Source organism: Carassius auratus, chromosome 31, assembly GCF_003368295.1.
Source record: "Carassius auratus strain Wakin chromosome 31, ASM336829v1, whole genome shotgun sequence".
NCBI lineage: Eukaryota > Metazoa > Chordata > Actinopteri > Cypriniformes > Cyprinidae > Carassius > Carassius auratus.
In genome coordinates, this window is record NC_039273.1 from 6,868,030 (window position 1) to 6,888,715 (window position 20,686).

Here is a 20,686-nt window from a genome sequence, read left to right on the forward strand (position 1 = left end):
ACATATAATATAATGTAATATTTATATATATATATATATATATATATATATATATATATATATATAAATATTACATTATATTATATGTTTTGCTGAAAATGCAATGAAAAATGGTTTAATTTTTTTTTTTCATTTTTTTTATTTTTTTATTTGTATTATTTTTATGCTTTTTACCATGATCAAAAATACTCCTACAGTGATTGATGAATGTATCTGATTTGAGGAAGCATTTTAGAGGAAGCAGTGATTGGACTGTTTTGGTTTCTTTCAACATTTTTAGATTCCTCAATTTTCAGTGTCTCTTGAGAATAAGAATACCCATGATTCCATTTTAACATGCTTTTTACAGTCAAGTTTTTGTCTCTAAAACCTCCTCTAGGACATGGCCTGTGGATGTTTCAGTATGGAGATAAGAGGCCTGTCTTTGACGTCCTGAGCCCAGAAGGAACAGACTTATCTCCAGTGGTCTCAGCCATTTATCTCTTCCTGACCATGATTATTGTATTCCAGGTGAATAGCAAGTGGTGTAAGGGGACTGTTACCCTGTGCTTTAGATTAACATTAATGCTCCTTATGTAGAAGAGTTCCAAATCTTTTAGATTTAACCATTCCATTTAATAATGAGCTGCTTTTGATTTTAAATGAACGGTTCCTTTAATTCCCATCTGGTTGTAGGCTCAGCGGTACTTGAAATGATGACACTGCATGAACTTACAACAAACCTCTCTACTTCTCTTTTTCTCTGGTGCAGGTGCTGATCCCAATCTCGCTCTTTGTTTCCATTGAAATAGTGAAGATATGCCAGGTGTACTTCATCCATCAGGACATGGAGCTGTACGATGAGGAAACAGACTCTCACCTCCAGTGCAGGGCTCTGAACATCACAGAAGACCTGGGCCAGATGCAATACATTTTCTCTGATAAGACCGGCACACTCACAGAAAACAAGATGGTGTTTCGCCGTTGTACTGTGGCAGGAGTCGAGTACTCACATGATGCCAATGGTTAGATTTCTCTGTGTATGCAGTGCCAACACAAGGGCCATTGTAGTTTTTTTTGCACCATTAATAATCTGTATATGAGCAAAATGTAGTATAAATAGAGCTGTCAATCAATGTAAAAATTTGAATCGAGTTAATTACATGATATGCCAATTAATGTAATTAATCAGTTATTAAAAATTAATGGCATATATCAAAAAACCAGCAAATGAAGATCATTCAAAGACATGTAGCAGATTTATTTTTGAATGAATTTGATACTTTTATTCAGCTTTTTTAAAATTTGCAAAGATATTATGTTACAAAGATTCATATTACAATAAATCCTGTTCTTTTAAACTTTCCAGTGGATCCTTTTCACATAATGTATGAAAAGCATTGTTAAAATTTAAAAGGTTTATATATTTTTTCATATATAAACTAGTTAACTAGCTTACTAGTTAACACTGCTGTAAGTGTGTTTCTAATATATCGGCTGTGGGAGTGACACAAAACAAAATCTCTCTTCAGACTGCTGTTATCAACCTCTCTATTTTCTCCCTTTTTTGAGAGTTGTGGTGTTTTTCTTTAGCTATTTGAGCAAATGGGATCCCCAAAAACATATTTGGTGTAGTCTACAGAAGTTTGGTCTATAAATAGTCTATCTGAGAATCCCAGAAATGTGAAAAGGGTCCATTGCCCAAGAAAATTATCATTGGGAAAATGGATTGTGGTTTCCACAATAATATTAAGCAGCACAACTGTTTTCAAAATTGATAATAAGAAAAGCACCAAACCAGCGTATTAGTTTTTTATTTATTTTTTTCATAATATTACAGTTGTCAACAAATAAATCCATCCTTAGTAAGCATAAAGGACTTTTTTTTAAAACTTAAACACACATTTACATGTAAACGTATCTTAGTTTTGGCTTCTAAATTAACATGATACATTGATGGCCCTAATAAATAATAGATATATATTTTAATGTAGTTCACTCTCACTAGGGTGGCTCAGATAAAAGATTAGCATGAGGAAAAGGTGCCAGAAGCTTTAGGTCTTCCGTATACAGCCCAAATGTTTCAAACAGTGACAAACTAAGTGTCTTTCCCACAGCAAGGAGGCTTGCAATGTACCAGGAAATGGAGTCAGAGGAGGAGGACTGTACATCTCATGGTGGAACTCTCCCACGGCGGGACAGCGTCACCAGTCACCAGAGTGGAAAAGTGGTGTTGAGGTCACAGAGCACCAAATCTCACCGTCGCACCGGGAGCAGAGCCGAAGCCAAACGGGCCAGCATTCTGTCCAAACACACTGCCTTCAGCAGTCCCATGGTTAGTAAACACTTCCTTTCCACCTTAAGCTGTTCATGTATCACTCAATAACCCGATGCTTAAAGATATTTGTACTTTTTATTTTATTGGTTTGACAGGAAAAGGACATTACTCCAGATCCCCAGCTCATGGATAAAGTCAATGAGTGTAGTAGTCAGATGGAGTTCATGCGTTTTCACAGTCGGCCCCTGAACCAGATTCCCCCTGACCTGTGTGACATCTTTGACTTTTTCATCGCCCTCACTATCTGCAACACTGTGGTTGTTTCATCACCCAACCAACCCCGACAGAAGGTAGGCAGACCGACCACCAGGAATTAACTGAAACTGACATTTGCAACTTATTTTACATCAGTAGTTTGACGCAATTTAGGAAATTCCGTTGAGAAAATGTCAGAAAGTCAATTTTATAATCGTTTCAATCCTAGCGCCTTTTTTTGTCTGATATAATGCTAACATCTGTTGAGGTCATGGGTATCAATTAAATATAGGTTTAAGATTGAGATTTGTTTTAATCTTCAAACAACTATAGCATCTTGTGTCATACAAATTTCTTAATGTCTTGTGTGTGAGCTGTGGCGTTTTCTGGCCACAGTTAACTTCCTTTGGTGGTTTTCTGCTATGTAGAGGTGGAGCAACTTCCTGTTTCTGTGTAAAAGATATTTATGGCTTATCCTTCAAATGTGCAATGTAGCGAGTTTAGGTATATTGGTGCAGAGCCATTGGTTGTCTTGTAGGCAAACATCAAACCTTTTATTTGATGCGAGCAGCTATTGGCATCCAGTGGAAACTGATGAAGAGAGGTGTGAAGTGGGCTTTCTTCAGCTCATTGAAGATCAATCTCACTGCTACATTCTGAATCAGTTTCAGAGGCTGTATAGTATGCCAAAAGGCCTGCCAAGATACCATTACTATTGTCCAGTAGGTCTAATCTTCCTAATGTTGTATAAGGCAAATCTGCAGGACCTGGCTATTGTAGCGATATGTTCTGTGAAGCTTATCTTATCATGGGTCACAACTCCAAGGTTCCTGGCTGTCCTGTAAGGATTTGTGGTTGACACCCTAGCTGTATAGAGAAGTTGTGATGAAATTCTGGGTTGGCTGAAACCACAGGCAGTTCTGTCTTAGACATTTCTGGTTGGATGAAGGACCATCACCTTCAACTCTACTTTGCTGTCAGGCAGGCTGTGACGTGAACAGCTACCATTGGATCATCTGGTTGGAATGAGAAGTAGTTTAATGTTATCAGCATAGCAGTGATAAGAAAAGCCATATTTCCGAATGACAGATCCCAAAGGCCCCTATATACTTCAAGGGGGCAAAAAGAAGTTTGAAAGGCTGAGCGACGGTATAGACCAACACTACTTTTGCGTCATCGAAGGGTAACGCCCCTTTTTGGGGGGGAAACAAACGGATTCCTGATACAGAACTCGCTCCAGGGACCTTTTGTTTTTCATTGTTTCTGATGTGTACAGGCCTGTCAGACACAATTACAAACATATATTGTATAATATTTATATTGATTAGTCCTAGCCTGCGAATATTTCAAACTTAAAATCAGTTAACAGCCAAGGTAGCATGCCTAATGAGAGCTAACGTTAATCACGTAGCTACTAGCAGCTTCGTATTTCTAACTACAACAAAACTGTCAATAGCTTAAATCAAGTGAAATATGATCCAAGTAAACCACCGACTCCTCTTGACATGGCCTTGTCGTCTAGTTTATCATACTGTGAGTGTGTTAATGACAAAAAATAGGCTACTTGGTGATTCCACGAGATAATGGTAACGTTAGATGTCCATATTTGGCCACTGCGTGGGGTTATTAATCCAGTTTTCGACCATTTCAAAGGGAAACCTCTGTAAACACCGTATCCAGTAGCTTCTTTAAATACCTCTCACGGTCCTCGGCCCGCAAAGAGAGTGTGTGTTTCTGCCATTTTTGCTATCAAGAAATTAGAGCGAGTTCTGTATCAGGGGAATCCGTTTGTTTTCCCCCAAAAAGGGGCGTTAACCTTCAATGACGCAAAAGTAGCGTTGGTCTATAGTGTTTTTGAACATTCCAACACCCCCGCGCTGCTCGTGTGTATGCCCTAAACACAATAACAATGAAATTAAGTGTAGGCAATCTAGGTGTGAGACTGGTACCAATGGTCAGAATATTACAGAAAAAAGAATAATGATTAGCAGCAGTTCAGAGTCAAGTATCATGTTTGCAATAGAAAAGAACCATACCATTTCCATAATCAGTCCTTTATGGGAAGTGTGAATGTTTCATTATTTGAAAACTTTAGCATGATGTGAAAAAAAAATATTGGAGTCAGTTTGTTACTGTTTTTTTTTATTAGTGTTCACTTATTTTTTTAAACTGGATAAATTGTTACACCTTTTTTATATTTTATGTGGTGTCATGTTTTAATTTTGATCAGATGTGGGAGTAAGTCACACATGTGCAAGTCAGAAGTAAGTCTCAAGCAAGTCCAAGTCAATTTTTGTGAGAGTCAAGTCACTGTCAAGTCATACAAATGTTTGATGATTTAACTGAATCTCTTTATCAAAATAACTTAAAACTACAATATTTATAGACTATGGGAGTTTTATTTGCAACAAAACAAAATGGCAATATGCATTTCTACTCACCCTCATGTTGTTCCAAACCCGTGAGACCTCCGTTCATCTTGGTAACATAGTTTAAGATATTTTAGATTTAGTCCGAGAGCTCTCAGTCCCTCCATTGAAACTGTGTGTACAGTATACTGTCCATGTCCAGAAAGGTAAGAAAAACATCAAAGTAATCCATGTGACATCAGACGGTCAGTTAGAATTTGTTTAAGCATCAAAAATACATTTTGGTCCAAAAATAACAAAAACTACCACTTTATTCAGCATTGTCTTCTCTTCCGGGTCTGTTGTTAGTGCGTTCACAACACTGCAGTGTAGTGATGTCCGGTTCGCGAACGAACTGAATCGTTTGAAATGGTTCGCATCTCCAATAAGCATTAATCCACAAATTACTGGAGAACGAGTCAATCTTTCGTTCGTTATGTGGCTCGGCTCGGTGTCCATCTTCCGTTCTCTCTTCACAGCAGTTCAGTCAGTGTACTGTTTGAGTAAATGAATTACTCCGGGATATTGGATTTATTTTAACTCAGAGGGAGTGTCAGACACATTAAAAAAGTTAACAGCTTAAGTCATGTGTGGATTAATGTTTATTGGAGACGCGAACCATTTTAAACTATTTAGTTTGATTTTGTGAACTGGTTGAAAAAGATCCGGTTACATCGTGTGATTCGTTCGTGAACCGGATATCATACACTGCAGTGAACTCTCTATCACAACAGACCCGGAAGAGAAGACAATGCTGAATAAAGTCGTAGTTTTTGCTATTTTTGGACCAAAATGTCTTTTCGATGCTTCAAAAAAATCTAACTGACCCTCTGATGTCACATGGACTACTTTGAAGATGTTTTTCTTACCTTTCTGGACATGGACAGTAGACCGCGCACACAGTTTCACAGAAAGCCCTCGGACTAAATCTAAAATATCTTAAACTGTGTTCTGAAGATAAACAGGGTCTCACGGGTTTGGAACGACATGAGGGTGAGTCATTAAAGACATCATTTTCATTTTTAGGTAAACTAAGTATTAAAAAATTTCTTGGGGTCACTGTGTGGTTAAAAAAAAAATCTTGCAATCTATTATGGAATGATTCACAAGTCAACCTCCCAGTTGGCTGCAATATTAAATGCACACAAATATTTAAGGAGCTTTGTTTTGACACATTTTTCTTGGTTCTTATCAAGGTGCGTCGCTACGAGTTGAAGTCTCCAGTGAAGACCATAGAGGATTTCATCAAGCGCTTCACTCCGAGCCGTCTGACCTCTGGCTCCAACAGCAGCAGCTCCTCCAGTCTGGCCACCAACCGCTCGTCCTCCCATAAATTGGGCTGCAGCATGCTGTCCTCCCCCTCGGCAGAGAACACGCTTACCAAGCTGAACGAGGAGAAGCGTCCAGAGCATGACCTTCAGCATGCATTCAGCCCCGTCCCACCCAACTTTGAAAAAACTAAAGCTTTGGCTCAAGATGAATGTGAGCTCAGATATGAGGCAGAGTCACCGGATGAGGCAGCACTGGTTTATGCAGCCCGGGCCTATAAGTGTGCTCTTGTCGGTCGTTTACCAGATCAGGTAACCGTGGAGCTTCCACACTTGGGCAAGCTGAGTTTCGAGCTTCTGCACACACTGGGCTTTGATTCCACAAGAAAGAGGATGTCGGTGGTGGTAAAACACCCGCTAACAGAGCAAATCACAGTCTACTCCAAGGGTGCTGATTCAGTCATCATGGATTTGATCAGACCAACCACAGGTATGTCAGCATTGAAGAGCACATTGTTCCCACACTTTATTTCTAGGTTTCAAAATTTTGGCTGCTCCAATGCATTTATTAATAGGAACGTCCAATTCAGAAATACTGATCCATTGCATTGTATATTTAGACTATGAAGCTCAGATTTGAGAAAACGTTAATATGCTCACAGTGATGCAGGTTTGAGTTTGGCTTGAGTCATGTTCCTTTCCAATGCACCTTTCTCTTCCTCTGTATCATGTACTGTACATGTTTGTGTATATTTGCATGTATTATCATTCAAAAGATTGTGCTTCATGGGTCTGTCAGATGCATTTATTTGATCCAAATCTTTGGAAAATTATGTAAAAATATAGTGAAATATTATAATTTAAAATAATTTAAAAACTGCTTTCTTTTTATTATACAGTCGTGGCCAAAAATATCAGCCCCCTTGGTAAATATGATCAAAGAAGGCTGTGAACATTCATCTGCATTGTCAATCCGTTAAAAAGAAATCACAAAAATGTATCCTTTCAATGGATAATAAGAATTTAAAATGGGAGGAAATATCATTACGAAATAAATGTTTTTCTCTGATACACATTGTCCACAGTTAATGGCCCCATTTTATTCAATACTTTTTAAAACCTCCATTTGCCAGTTTAACAGGTCTAAATGTTCTCCTATAATGCTTGATGAGGTTAGAGAACACCGGACAAGAGATCAGAGACCATTCCTTCATCCAGAATCACTCGAGACCCTTTAGATTCCCAGCTCCATGTTGGTGCTTCTCCTCTTCAGTTCACTCCTCTCATTTTCTATAGGGTTCAGGTCAGAGGGCTGGAATGGCCATAGCAGAAGCTTGGTTTTGAGCTCAGTGACCCATTTCTGTGTTGTTTTTGAGGTTTGTGTTTGAATTATTGTACAGTTGGAAGATCTAAACATGGCCCGATATAAGATTTCTAACAGAGTCAGTAACTTACTGATTTTTTTTATCTGTAGGTATTTGATGGAATCCATGATGCCATGTGTCTAAACAAGAAATATAGGCGCACAATATTAAACATACAGCTGTATTCATTGTACACATGGGGTACTTTTATCTCTGTGTTCACCAATCCCCATCTTGAGTGTTTGCTGCTAAAAAGCTCATTTTTAGTTTCATCTGACCATAGAAGCCAGTCCATTTGAAGTTCCAGTCATGTCTGATAATCGAATATGCTTTACCTGTAGTTTGTTTTTGGATGAGCTAGGAGAATTTTTATTGTAACCCTCCCAAACAACATGTGGTGGTGTAGGTGCTGTTTTTTTTTTTTTTTTTTTTTCTGAACCCAAGACTCAAATATTGTCTGCAATTCTCCAGCTGTGATCCTTGAAGAGTCTTTATCCACTCAAACTCTCCTTCTCACCGTGCATTAGGATGATATAGGCACACATCCTCTTCCAGGCAGATTCGTAACATTTTATGTTGATTGGAAATTCTTAATTATTGCCCCGATGGTAGAAATGGGAATTTTCACTGCTCTAGCTCTTTAAAAAAAAAAAAAAAAAAGCTACTTCATCAATTTGTGAAGCTCAATTATCTTTTGCTGAACATCAGAAATATATTCTTTAGTTTTTCTCATTTTGATGTTTGATTTCAACTGTTGAAAATCATATTTTTGTGGCAACCATGATATTATTTTCTTTTTAATTTTTAGATTCTAAGATAAAAAGAATAACAATGTAAAAGCTTTTATTGTCAGTTTTGGTCAATTTATTGCATTCCTCCTAAATAAAATTATACAGTATTTCTTGAAAAAGTAAAATAGTTTGTAACCACCTTAAAGGTGCTGTTTTTCATGCTTTTTTGAAGCTTTGATTGTGTTCACAGTGTGCAATATAACATATTCATGTTTTGTGTGGCGACAAACACAAACGCAACTCTTCCTCTTCTCCGTCGGACCGCAACAAGACCACGCCCCCTTTATTGTGTATTCATGTGGGCAGAGTACTGGAAGTAGAGGGATGTAGTCCAAACGGGTCGTTCGTTGTAGGCGAATTCTGTTAAATTAAATATCTTGCTTGGCATTAAACTTTGAGCTCTATAATTTTACAGATATTATTTATACTCTAACAACAACATTGCGTACACACTAACTAAAGTTTAAAACATGGGATCACGAAGAATGGGAACTTTTAAGTGATGCATTTTCTTATTTTCAAATGAAATGTTCATTGTATTCAAAGTTTGAAGCTACTGTTTTGACAGTCTTGTAGCTTCTAATATACACTTTCTATGAATTTCACCATCTATAATTTCAACCATCTGTAACTTTTAGAATTTAAATTTTTTTTTTCTTATGGTTCCCCTTCTTTATATGTATATAAATATATATTTGGAATTCAGAATAACAAACACCTGGCATCCTGTCAACTTCCCCCATATGAAATGGATCAGTTATTCTGGGTTAGTTTATCTTGATGTTCAGTGTTGATTATGCTTTAGAATGCTTGTTGAACATTGTAAAATTTTAATGAAGTCTGTGCTTTTTTTTTTTTTTTTCATGCCCCAGTTAGATGGCGCATGAGGCTTATTCCAGCAGAATTAATGAATAACGGCTCACAGCCAAATGGCCAAAATCTGATTTCTTTAGGACATTGAATGAATACATTTTTTATGTCTCCAAGAAATTGAAAGGGAGTTTCAATTCTACCAAGAGCAGAGAGTGAGACGGTGTGATTTTTCAAGGAAATGTTATGAATTTTTCATGTCTTTGGAGTGCTTAAGTTAGCCTCTGGATTTTGATTTACATTGTTGATCTATGCTGATAAACATAGTCAGCATAGTAAGGGCAATACGTCCCCTTCACCCAAACGCCTTCTGGATGGCTTCCAGATTGTTCTCGGCTCTTGATGTAGCCAAGGGTTTTAGCGGTAATAAACTATCCTAATTGCATAGCTAGACTGGCTTGTTAGTATTCCAGGCAAGAGCTCCAGTAGCAGTTTTCACCAATGCTGTGTACACAAATGAATGAAAAGAAGTACTACATGCACTGCCCTGTGCTTCATATCTAAATGTCAAGATGACAGCCAAGAAAGAGGGAAAACTATGGCTCAGGATAGTTCACAAGCAGTCTGTTTGCTCACCTTTTTGAAGGAAAGAGCAGAAGAAATCAAAATGGGTTTTTTCAGTGTTCTATATTTTCTTTCGTTTTTAGAATTTTTTTCAGTGTAGTATATTACAGATTAGAAAAGAGAATTATTTATCACTTGTTTTATGAAAAACAAAACACAACACGTGTGTGTGTGTGTGTGTATGTGTATATATATATATATATATATATATATTATAGCTATTGAAAAAGTTTGGAAAGCAGGAATGTGAAGCTGATACTTTTGTAAAGGCTGTTATATAATAGTGAACCGTAATATTTGTCTAATTGTCACAGGCTATTGTTCTAAACAGACAAACCTCTGGTGATGCCAGTGCCCTTCCTTTAGGAGGTTTTTTTTTCTTCTTTCTTTTGTCAGTTTCAAATATTGGCTAATATTTTGCAGACCACAAAAAAAAAATAGAGTATTTGTCATGTTTTCCAGTTAAAATATCTAAATATACTCAAACCAAGATGAATTTACTTGAAGCATCGCTGCATAAGATATTAAGAGTATTTCATCTAACTGCACTGACAGATTTGTCCCTTGTGTTGAATTAGTTTATACTTTAAAACAAGTGGCATTATGTTTATTTAAAAAAGAAAGAAAGAAATAGAGAAAGAAACCTCACCCTAACTAAAAAAATAAAAAATAGTTAAAACCGATAGAATAGAAATCCCCGATAGATAAAAGTCCCTAAACAGATAAAAGCCCCCCCCCCAAAAAAAAACCTATTTATTTATTTATTTTTCAAGTAGTTATATCACACTATTCTAATTGTTAACATGTTTAAGTGCTGCTATACATTTTTAAAAGTGTTTTGAAGTTTATAGTGGTGGAATGTCTTACCTCAAAGAATTTCATTGGATGTGCGTTAAAGAGTTGTACGATTGCGATCTAGATCTTGATTCTTTTTCTAGCTATATGGAACTTAAGTGTTTCTAGTGCCATTGCAAGTAGTTGGGAAATTGTGTAATTTCCTCTTTCTGCCATGTGTTTAGCTGGCAGTCTGGAAATATGTTTAGAGACCCCAGGCTTATTACGTGTCCAGCCTTTGCTGCGGTTAGTAAGCATAATACTGCAAACACACACTTAGTCTGTGCCTCACTACCGGTTATGGACTGTTTCATGCACATAGACACACATGCTTGGTATGTATTCCTGTACTTCTGGGCCAGCAGACCAACTGAAGGTACAATAACTCCATTCAGAACTCCATTCAGAGCAGTGGGATGTTTGCCATGCTTGTCCAATAACACAATGCACAAAAAACAGACTACAGGTGCCAGCCTGAGCCACAAAGCTTTCGAATCTTTGACAAGTTAATTGTAACTTTGAAGTCACAACTTCCTTGATATAAAGCTGTCCTGACCAGGCAACCATAAAGATTTGGAAACCCAAACAGTACCTGTGTGTTTCCAGTCATTATGTAATGTGTTGAAATGAAGAACATAGACAAAAATCTTGGAAAAGACACCATATTTTTGCTAGGGGAATGGCAGTCATTTTTTATTTGTCTGTGTAGCCGCCTCTCTGGTTAAATTCCCAGACTAAATTTGCTAGTTATTATATAATACATCAAAACAGCCATGTCTAGACCTTCTGTTGTTATTTGTTTTGTTTGGGTTTAGTTGTTTGTTTGTTTGTTTTAATGTATTTTTGTTTTGTTTTTTGAGGGTGTTTGTTTGTTTTGGTTTGTTTTCTATTTTAGGCAAGCTTTAAAGGTATAGTAGTTTGTTGTTTTTGTTTTTTATTTTAAAGGTGAGGACTTGGTTTAGTTATTTTTTGTTTGCTTGCTTGTTTATCTTATATGGCTCAGTCAAGCTTTCTCTGCACATGCTTTTACTTACTTGTTTGTACGTACTGAAAGATTTCTTCTGTATATACCAAAATACTTTGGTTCATAGGTCATCCCACACAGAATAAGCTGTGGACATGAATGATACCACTTTATTTGTATTGCTAGCGGTTTATAAAATACCCACTTAACCTTTTGAAAACTGTTGCTTATATTATAAAAGACTTCAATACCATATTCCTTTTCACTCTTTGAAGGGTCATGTCAGGGCATGATATGGGGATTTAGTTTACCTATAGGTTTATTAAGAACATTTAATTCCTGAGTCAATACATCAGTCTCTGGAAAAACAGGTCCTGTCGTCCTACAGTTGCAGGGGTGGTGATGAATCATTCGGTGAATATGTGAGGTTTGGCACTCTCGCCCCCTCGTCTTGGCTGACGGTCGTCCATGTTGGGAAGTGATCATCCCAAACAGTTTGCTCTGCTCTTCCTGCCAGGAAGCGATGCACTGAGCAATAACACAGGAGCAATAAACCTCAAAGTGCCCTGTAGCCAGCTTATCCAGTCTGCTTGTCAAAACACTCTGCCATCTTGATTAAATGTAATGGCCTTGCTGAGGAAGCCATTGGCAACATAGAGAACCAACCTTAAAAAGGCTGGAGTGATTGGTTTAGCTGTCTACTTACAGTATGTGATTTTCACACTGTGTGTATGTTTAACATTACTTTAGTAAATCCTACTCTAAATGTTAGAATATTTCGATGGATTGTCTGATTTTCTTTTTGGTTTTCTTTGTGTTTTTGTATTGCAGATGATTGCAAAGGAAAGCGACAAAGGAAAATCTTGTATAAAACTCAAAACTACTTAAATCTTTATGCTGCAGACGGTCTCCGAACACTCTGTATCGCCAAAAAGGTAACACTAACTGTCAGTAACAATTACTGTAAAGTAAAAAAAATTTGTAGGGGTGACAATTTAATAACTACATTTAGATTTTATTGATAACAATTAATTGTATACAAAACACAAAAAATTATTTGTGACCATATTAAATTTCAATAAATAGACCGTTAATGGGCAACACACCCTTTGTGTTATATATAATATATTATAATATACACTTGGACAAATAATGTTTTTGAATAACCTTCATTTGGGGTATATGTGTGTGTGTGTGTGTGTGTGTGTGTGTGTGTGTGTGTTTTTATATATATGTATGTAAATGTAAATGTGTTTTGTACCGATGGTTGACAGGTCTAGATTTTGTTTTTCCTAGAGTGCGCATGACAGATCTCCTCTCTCTCTCTCTCTCTCTCTCTCTCTCTCTCTCTCTCTCTCTCTCTCTCTCTCTCTCTCTCTCTCTCTCTCTCTCTCTCTCTCTCTCTCTCTTATATATTTTTTTTTTCTTTTTGGCATGTTTCATTGCCATTGTTGCTAAATAGTCACCTTAACAGAAGGGAAGCCTTGAACAGCTTGCATACTATTATTTTTCACACGGTTAAGTGTGAATTCATACATAAATGGAGCTGTTAAAAGTTTACTGAGCCTCTTTGTGTTGGTTTTACTTTCTCCACCAGCAACCAGAACACCTTATTGCATTCTCTTTGAATCTAGAAAAACTTTTTGAAACCGTAATACAGTGTGACAACCACTGCTTTATAAAAACTAATTTTTTTGCAAATAATATTTATTGCACTCCTTCAGCTGATGTGATGTGACTGTGACTGTATTTGTTTGGTCCAGGTTCTCAGTAAGGAGGAGTATGCAAGTTGGCTACAACATCACCTGGAAGCAGAGACAGCCATACAGAGGAGGGAGGAGCTGCTATTTGAGTCTGCATTACGACTAGAGACCAATCTCCAACTTCTGGGTAATAATAGTTCCTAAAGCACTCTTATGCCGCGTTTCCACCGCAGGAACTTTACCCAGGAACTAGGGACTTTGGCCTGGTACTTGGTGTGTTTCCACCGCAGAAACCAGGAACTAAATAAAGTTCCGGGTAAAGAAAATGCCCCTCAGAAAGTCCCTGCTGGCGTGGTGGTACTTTTTCAAAGTTCCGGAACTTTCAGGGCCGGGACTTTGGCGCTAAACATGCTGATTGGTTGAGTTCACGCAGCATTGGTTGAGTTCACACACCATTTATTCGGATCATTTTCAAATATTACTGTTATTGTGTCATGAAATGTAATTTTAAAAGTATTTCAGGCGAGAATGTAGTTGTTTAAAACTCAAATCTATGGTTTATTTATAAAGACAGCGCCTATTTAAAAATGTGTTTCACCGATCTCTACGACGGTGAGCTCCACTCGATCAGCGGGAGCTCAGTCCTCATGTATCCACAGAGAGCAGCCTAACCTCGGTTAGACCTTCTGATATGTGCCGCTGGCTCTGATGTGTCTTTAGTGGTTAAACATAAAATATAATTCAGCTGCGGGGTAAATCTAACGGGTTTTCTTTGGTCTGTATTCAATTTATCTATGTTAAAATGAAAATAAAAAAGGGCAAATTTACATAATATTTTGTTTCATTGTAATGGCTGCATATACACATATCCCTGAACTAAGTACATTTCTGCAGCTGTTATTATGCTTAAATGAAAACCAAAGGAGGCAGTGGTATTTGGTATCCTGTTTCGTTTTATTGTAAATATACAGAGAGGAAAATTACAGGATTCGCTTCGTCGCGGACATCACACTCCCCAGTCGAATGCACAAAGTCTGAACTAACTACCGATGATGCACGTCCAAAATCAGCGTACTTTGTTTTGTTTTTTTTGTTTTTTTAAATCAGCGTACTTTGTTTTTTTGTTTTGTTTTTTTAAATCAGCGGTACTTTGTATTGAGAAACGCGCGCACACCTACGTCACCAGTCATTTGCCTAATCTTCCCGGTACTTTACACCGCGGTGGAAACGCAGAAAGCAACAGGTCTGGGGGGAAAAAAGTTCCTGGGAAAAAAAGTTCCTGGTACAAATGTTCTGGGTAATTTCGGTGGAAACGCGGCATTAGTCCATTAACACCAGGTGCAACTTAGTACTTAAAGCAATAGTTCACCCTCAGGTTGTTTAGAACCTGTGAGAGTTTCTTTCTTCCCCTGAACACAAAAAGAAGATACTTTGAAGAATGTAAATAACATTTTTTCATACTATGGACATCAGTGGCTACCTGCAACTTTTTGGTTACCTACATTCTTCAAAATATCTTATTTTGTGTTCAGCAGAAAAAAGCAAGTCATACAGGTTTGGAACAACTTGAAGGAGAGAAAATGATTAATTTCACAGAATTTTCATTTTTGGGTGAACTATTCCATTTAATATTTTGGGATTCAAAACACATGTGCTTAGTACCACACACAAGTGGGTACATGCATAAAATCTTTCTATCTATGTTTTTAAATAGGAGCTACAGGTATTGAGGACAGACTTCAGGATGGGGTTCCCGAGACCATCGCCTCTCTGAGAAAAGCGGGCCTTCAGATCTGGGTGCTGACTGGAGATAAACAAGAGACTGCCATCAACATTGCCTATGCCTGCAAACTGCTGGACCCAGAGGAGGAGATAATCACTCTTAATGCTGACTCACAGGTACACCCAGCATGCACTGCTGCAGTCTCTCCTCATGTGATCCACTTTTTCTCTTCACTTCCTTCTCCCTCTGAATACTGAGTGAGGTTCAGCCTACGTCTAACGACTGTTTTAATGAACAACTGATCTGTTGATTACTTCTGCAGATAATCATTTAATCAGATTCCTCATCTCTAAACAATATGAAGCTTAAGGCCACACTATCACTAAACTGAGTTTGAGAACTAATTCATTTAAATGTGAAATGTTTGAAAGAATTTATTTGCTGAAATGTCTCAGAATTCTCAACACTACATGTGTTTTACATATGGCTTATTAAAATAAAAACTATTACTCTCAGGCTGCCCACTGCAGCTGACAACTTGCCTACAACTACATAGTTTGGAAAATGTTTAATATTAGTTCTCACTAGAGCCTTTTTATAATTCTATTATATCTTTGGAGTAGATACTGTTTGATCTTGTTGATTTATTCTCTGAATTGATTATTGTTCTTGTTTTGATTTTTGCTACCAGGAATGACAGAAATGTCTGAAGGTATTGCCCATAATTTGTAGGCCTGATTGTTCCATTTGAAAACACACACTGGGGTTCAATTTCTCCCACAATTGAACCCCCCAGCCCCCCCCCCCCCCCCCCCCCCCCCACACACACACACACACCACTCATCTACCATATGAGTTTTTTCCACTGTGAGCTTTTTAGACTCCCAAGGGCTGATTACTTTCTTTTTTTATATATGATTTTATTTAATAGTTTTTGTTGTTATTATTATATTTATTATTAATTGATCTCAACACTTTTCCTTTGCTATTTGTTTGTCATGCAGCTCAGCACAGGCGCATAAGAAATTATTTTAAAACAATTATTCTGATTCATTTTCAAGTTTTAAGTAAACATTAAAATAAACATGCTACAAAAATTTATATTAATGTCTTTAAATTAATGTCACCATGAAATCAATTTTTTTTCTTTTTTTAAATATGTATATAAATAAAAATTGCCTTTTTTATATATGTATATAAAAAAAAACATCTTTTTTTTGTGCCCTTGTAATATTTATTCATAACTTTAAATAAAGTGATTTCACATATGTTGCATTTATATCAGCCAACCTGCTTTCTAAGATAACAGCATTAGCCATCAAAAAGTCCTTATAAGGTCAGCACAAATGAAAATATTTAATAAGGTCATTTATTTAGACCTAAAGGGCCAAAAGTGTTTATAGTTGAAAAAACACCCATAAACCAAACTATATGCATATTCCCCTGCATGACATTGCCCACTATTAGATTGTAGGTGTTTCCCCATAGAACAGCTGGACTGGCTTGAATGAGCTTTCATGATGTTTATTTTTGTCTCCTTGAACACGTGAAGCATCCACATGAGTTCGTTTTGAAAAACCAGACTGGCAAAGAGCTGTCATACAGGAATGTCTTAATCACTGACTCGCTGTATTAGTCCAAACTTTTTCCTTATTAAAGGGATAGTTCACCCAACAATAAAACTTGTCATTTACTCCCACTCATGTCATTGCAAAGCTGTATGACTTTGTCTTCTGTGGAACAAAAGAAGATATTTTGAAGAATGTTGGGAACCAAGCGTTTTGGATTACTATTGAACAAAATATCTCAGTGATTTTAATGTTTTAAGGAAGAAAGCAAGTCGGAGATTTGGAATCACATGAAGGTGACTAAATGAAAACAAAATTGTTATTTTTGGGTGGAGTATACCTTTAATAAAAGTGATTAGGTACAGTAAATGTTATATAATTTATACCATAATTGTGATCTGTTGTTGCATTTCTGAGCAGTCATCTTATCTTTTTTTTTCTCTCTGTTTACCAAATGTTGCCTAACCCTCATGAGATTTTTGTGTCCTTTAACGACCTTCCTGAATAATTACTATTTTTTTTTTTTTCTTCAAATGTGAACTCTTACTAGGAGGCCTGTGCTGCCTTGCTCGAGAACAGTCTGCACTACATCCAGGCCAAGTTCCTTTGCAACCCTCGACCAGATCCTCAAGCAGCTAGAGACTATACTGCCATTCACTTCTCTTCTCCGGTGTGTTCCCCGGCCTCCTCTGGCCACTCCAGCCCCTTCCTGGTGCAGCGGCTAGGGCTGGTGATCGACGGCCGGACCTTGGCCTACGCACTGGACAAGAGTTTGGAGGACAAGTTCCTTGCTGTGGCTCGAAGTTGCAGGTCCGTTCTATGCTGTCGCTCGACACCCCTGCAGAAGAGCATGGTGGTCAAGTTAGTGCGGAACAAGCTCAAGGTCATGACGTTGGCAATAGGTAAGTGGTGGATTTGGTTGGTCGTTTTTTTATGATTTATCTCTAATAGTGTTTAGTTAAAGCCCAATCTGCAAACCAGTCCCTTAGTGGCAATAATCATCACACAACTGCAAGATGATACACACAAATGAACTTCAGTGTGTTCCACGGTACTAATGCAGGTTACTCTGTTTGAAAGAATAGCTTGTTTAATATTGAAGGTGGCATCATTACTCACCCTCATCTTCCAAGCCCAGAAAAGTTTTTTCCTTGAAATCTTCTAATATGCCTGAGTTGTCCTTGACTGGTAGCACTGGTATTTAAACGATTCACAAAACTCATCTGAATGATTCCTTTCTGAATCTAGCCCATGTTGGCATCCTTTTTGAAGCTTGAAAGCTTCAGTCTCCATTTAAACTAATTGCATGGAAAAGTATGACCAGAATATGTCCTCAGATGGGTTTAAAAAGACATGAGTGCGAGTAAATGTTGACTGAATTTTCATTTTAGCTTGAACTGTCCCTTTAAGCTATAGTTGGTTCTTTAATTTAAATTAATAGAAACACAAAATGGGTAGCATAGATGTTATGTATGTTTTGTTGTTGTTTCTCGTACTTTTAGCTTGGCAAGTCGATTTTGGAGATTAATGGTCCCCGGTGTTGCCAAGTAAACATTTTAGTGGTGACTGGACAGCACGTGTCTGTCCTTTCCTCAGCGCAGAATGCCACATTTACAAGCCTACGCAGCACTCTAGCTAATTATCCAGATGGCTTTAGGGAGAGAGCGAGAGATGCAAGGTGCATCAAGACTGAGCCACCTGCCTGCAGAAAGAGCTGGTTACCTCAGGTCATATCCCCCTGCCTTAATAAAGAATTTGTATTTCATTTATGTCTCATGCTTAAAACGAACGCTTTCATTTTGGATGGCAATGAGAGAGGGAGTGCTCAAATGACACTCGGAGGTGCTGTAAATAAATTCCTTTGCTTTGAAATTGACAGACTTCATTACAGAATGAATCAGAGCCTTGTCTTCTTCACTGCGTGACTCTAATGAACAGACATTTAAGGTGTACGGACACATTCGCAGCAGATGTTACCGGTTCTCATGCTAAGCATATTTGCTTTGTTGGCGTACTTCAAATAAAGGTGGTTTTGTTGAATTTGGCTGCCGCGTTAGTTTGTTTCAGTAAGGACAAAGGCAACTGATGGTCTCAGTGGGCTATTACTTTTCTGTATACTTCAAAGCCTACTAGCTTTTAGCTGGAAAGTCAGCTTTTGATGATAGCTTGGGGTCAAGTCAGCACTACGCCTTTTGCCTCAGGCAACAGAGGATGATTTTATAAAACATCTCAAAGAAGATTCAAAGGTCCAAGATAAACACCTTTGAACATATTGTGTGTTAACTGAAGTACACCCTTGCCATACACAAGTTTCAGACCGCATGTTGTCAATTACATTTTATAATAATCATGTGATTTTGTTAGCATTTTTATTTTTTTCAAAATGGCCTCACCTTTTGTTTGGCCAACATTTTTGTCTTTGTACTTTTTTTTTTTTTTTTACTTTTTTCTGGTTGAAGTTTGTGTTAAATAGTTTAACAATGTGTCTCATTTAGTTTAAAACTTGTATTATATAGAACAGAATGAAACCAAGCCAAAATATTTGCAGCTCAGACTTCACTAAACTTGAACTGATGAATGGAATGCTAAATTTAGCATGACCGCCCTGTTTGGGTTCCTGTGCGATTTGACTTCGTAAGCTTTTTTTGAGACTATTTAGGTGTGTAGAAGGTGACAATGATGTAAAGTCATGCCACCCTGCTAATGTCATTCCAGTTCATTTCAGAAACGGCAGCTTGTTTCTGGGCTCTTTTGTGTTTAATTTATGTTGTTTATTTTTGCCAGCAGAGCACTTTTGCTGCTGATGCGATGTTTGCATTAATGCAGTCTGACATTGAGCAAGTGAAATGGAATTGATAACTCACTTGCCTCTTTCTCACCCTCTTTTGGTCTTCATCGTAGGTGACGGAGCTAATGATGTTAGTATGATCCAAGTGGCTGACGTAGGGGTGGGAATCTCCGGACAGGAGGGCATGCAGGTAAGGAGAAACTGAAACCATCAAGGGGAAGTGATGTTGACATAGGTGTTTGAAATGATTGTATTCTGGATAATTCTAGAGCCTATGAGAGATTATGAGTCTCTTCTGATAGGGTCAGAAACGGGGAAAACAACTCTAAATACAAATAATGAAATGCTGTCAACAGTATTATTGCATGTTTTTTGTTTGAACATGATATTTTAGAGTTTAGAAACTGCTGTTTATATATAAACAGCTACCACAATAATGTGATTATATGTGCTTGACAAATGAATGCTGTAGGTTCATGATAGGATGGCAAAATCCAATGAAGTTTGGGGTCAGTAAGATATTATTATTATTATTATTAATATTTAATAAAGTCTTCTGCTCACTGAGTTTTCTATTTGAACATTGTAAAGTAATTTATTCCTTCTCAAGAAACATTTCTTATCAATGCTGAAGACTGGTAGCTTATTTTTAAGGTAATTTTTTATATATTTAAAAAAAAAATTATTGACTGTTCAAAAGAACAGAAAATTTTTACTTTTTCACATCATGTGTTTACTATCACTTTTAATTAGTTTAATACATCTTTTTTGCATCTTTTTTTAAATGTCGATTTCCTTTAAAAAAATAAATAAATAAATATCTTACTGGCCCCAAATTTTTGAACAGGAGTGTACGTGTATTAAGGTTAAATTGCTCTCAGTTATAACTTGGATATGAATTTTTAAACTGCTAGGTTTAAAGAACACATTGCTAGAAAGTTGCTAACAAGGACCAGAAAAATGTGATTGGAAGTATACGATTCAGTATTCAGTATTTCATCAATTTTAATGCTTGATTTTGTTTGTTTTTACATTAAAGAATTTTGGTACTGTAGTAACTTGAAATCTGGCTCCTAAAGTAGAAACAGTTGAAAAATGGACTCTTCCCCTGATATATTGACCCATGCCTTTTTTTAAGGACAGTTAATGTAAATGCACTGTATGCAGTGCTAGCAGTTTTGCTTTATTTGGCCGATACGTAGCATATGTTTCCTTAAGCGGTTCATATATAAAGCACCCTCCACTTGTTCGTCTCTGGGAACAGCCTTTCTTGTTCTGGTTTCTCAGAAAATCTCCACTTTGCCCACAAATCGCTTCCCATCCCCCTCT

General features: G+C 37.2%; 1 protein-coding gene across 1 annotated transcript in view; it reads left to right on the forward strand.

Moving 5' to 3' along the window:
* The window catches only part of LOC113050341 (probable phospholipid-transporting ATPase VA), a 47,308-nt gene that overhangs the window by 16,548 nt on the left and 10,074 nt on the right, over positions 1 to 20,686 (forward strand). The window contains exons 6-15 of the mRNA XM_026213207.1: positions 380 to 510; positions 752 to 1,004; positions 2,097 to 2,314; positions 2,413 to 2,607; positions 6,117 to 6,678; positions 12,407 to 12,510; positions 13,339 to 13,465; positions 14,993 to 15,177; positions 17,120 to 17,471; positions 19,471 to 19,547. Coding sequence (XP_026068992.1) covers positions 380 to 510; positions 752 to 1,004; positions 2,097 to 2,314; positions 2,413 to 2,607; positions 6,117 to 6,678; positions 12,407 to 12,510; positions 13,339 to 13,465; positions 14,993 to 15,177; positions 17,120 to 17,471; positions 19,471 to 19,547 — 2,204 coding nt within the window. The remainder of the gene's footprint in view (positions 1 to 379; positions 511 to 751; positions 1,005 to 2,096; positions 2,315 to 2,412; positions 2,608 to 6,116; positions 6,679 to 12,406; positions 12,511 to 13,338; positions 13,466 to 14,992; positions 15,178 to 17,119; positions 17,472 to 19,470; positions 19,548 to 20,686) is intronic.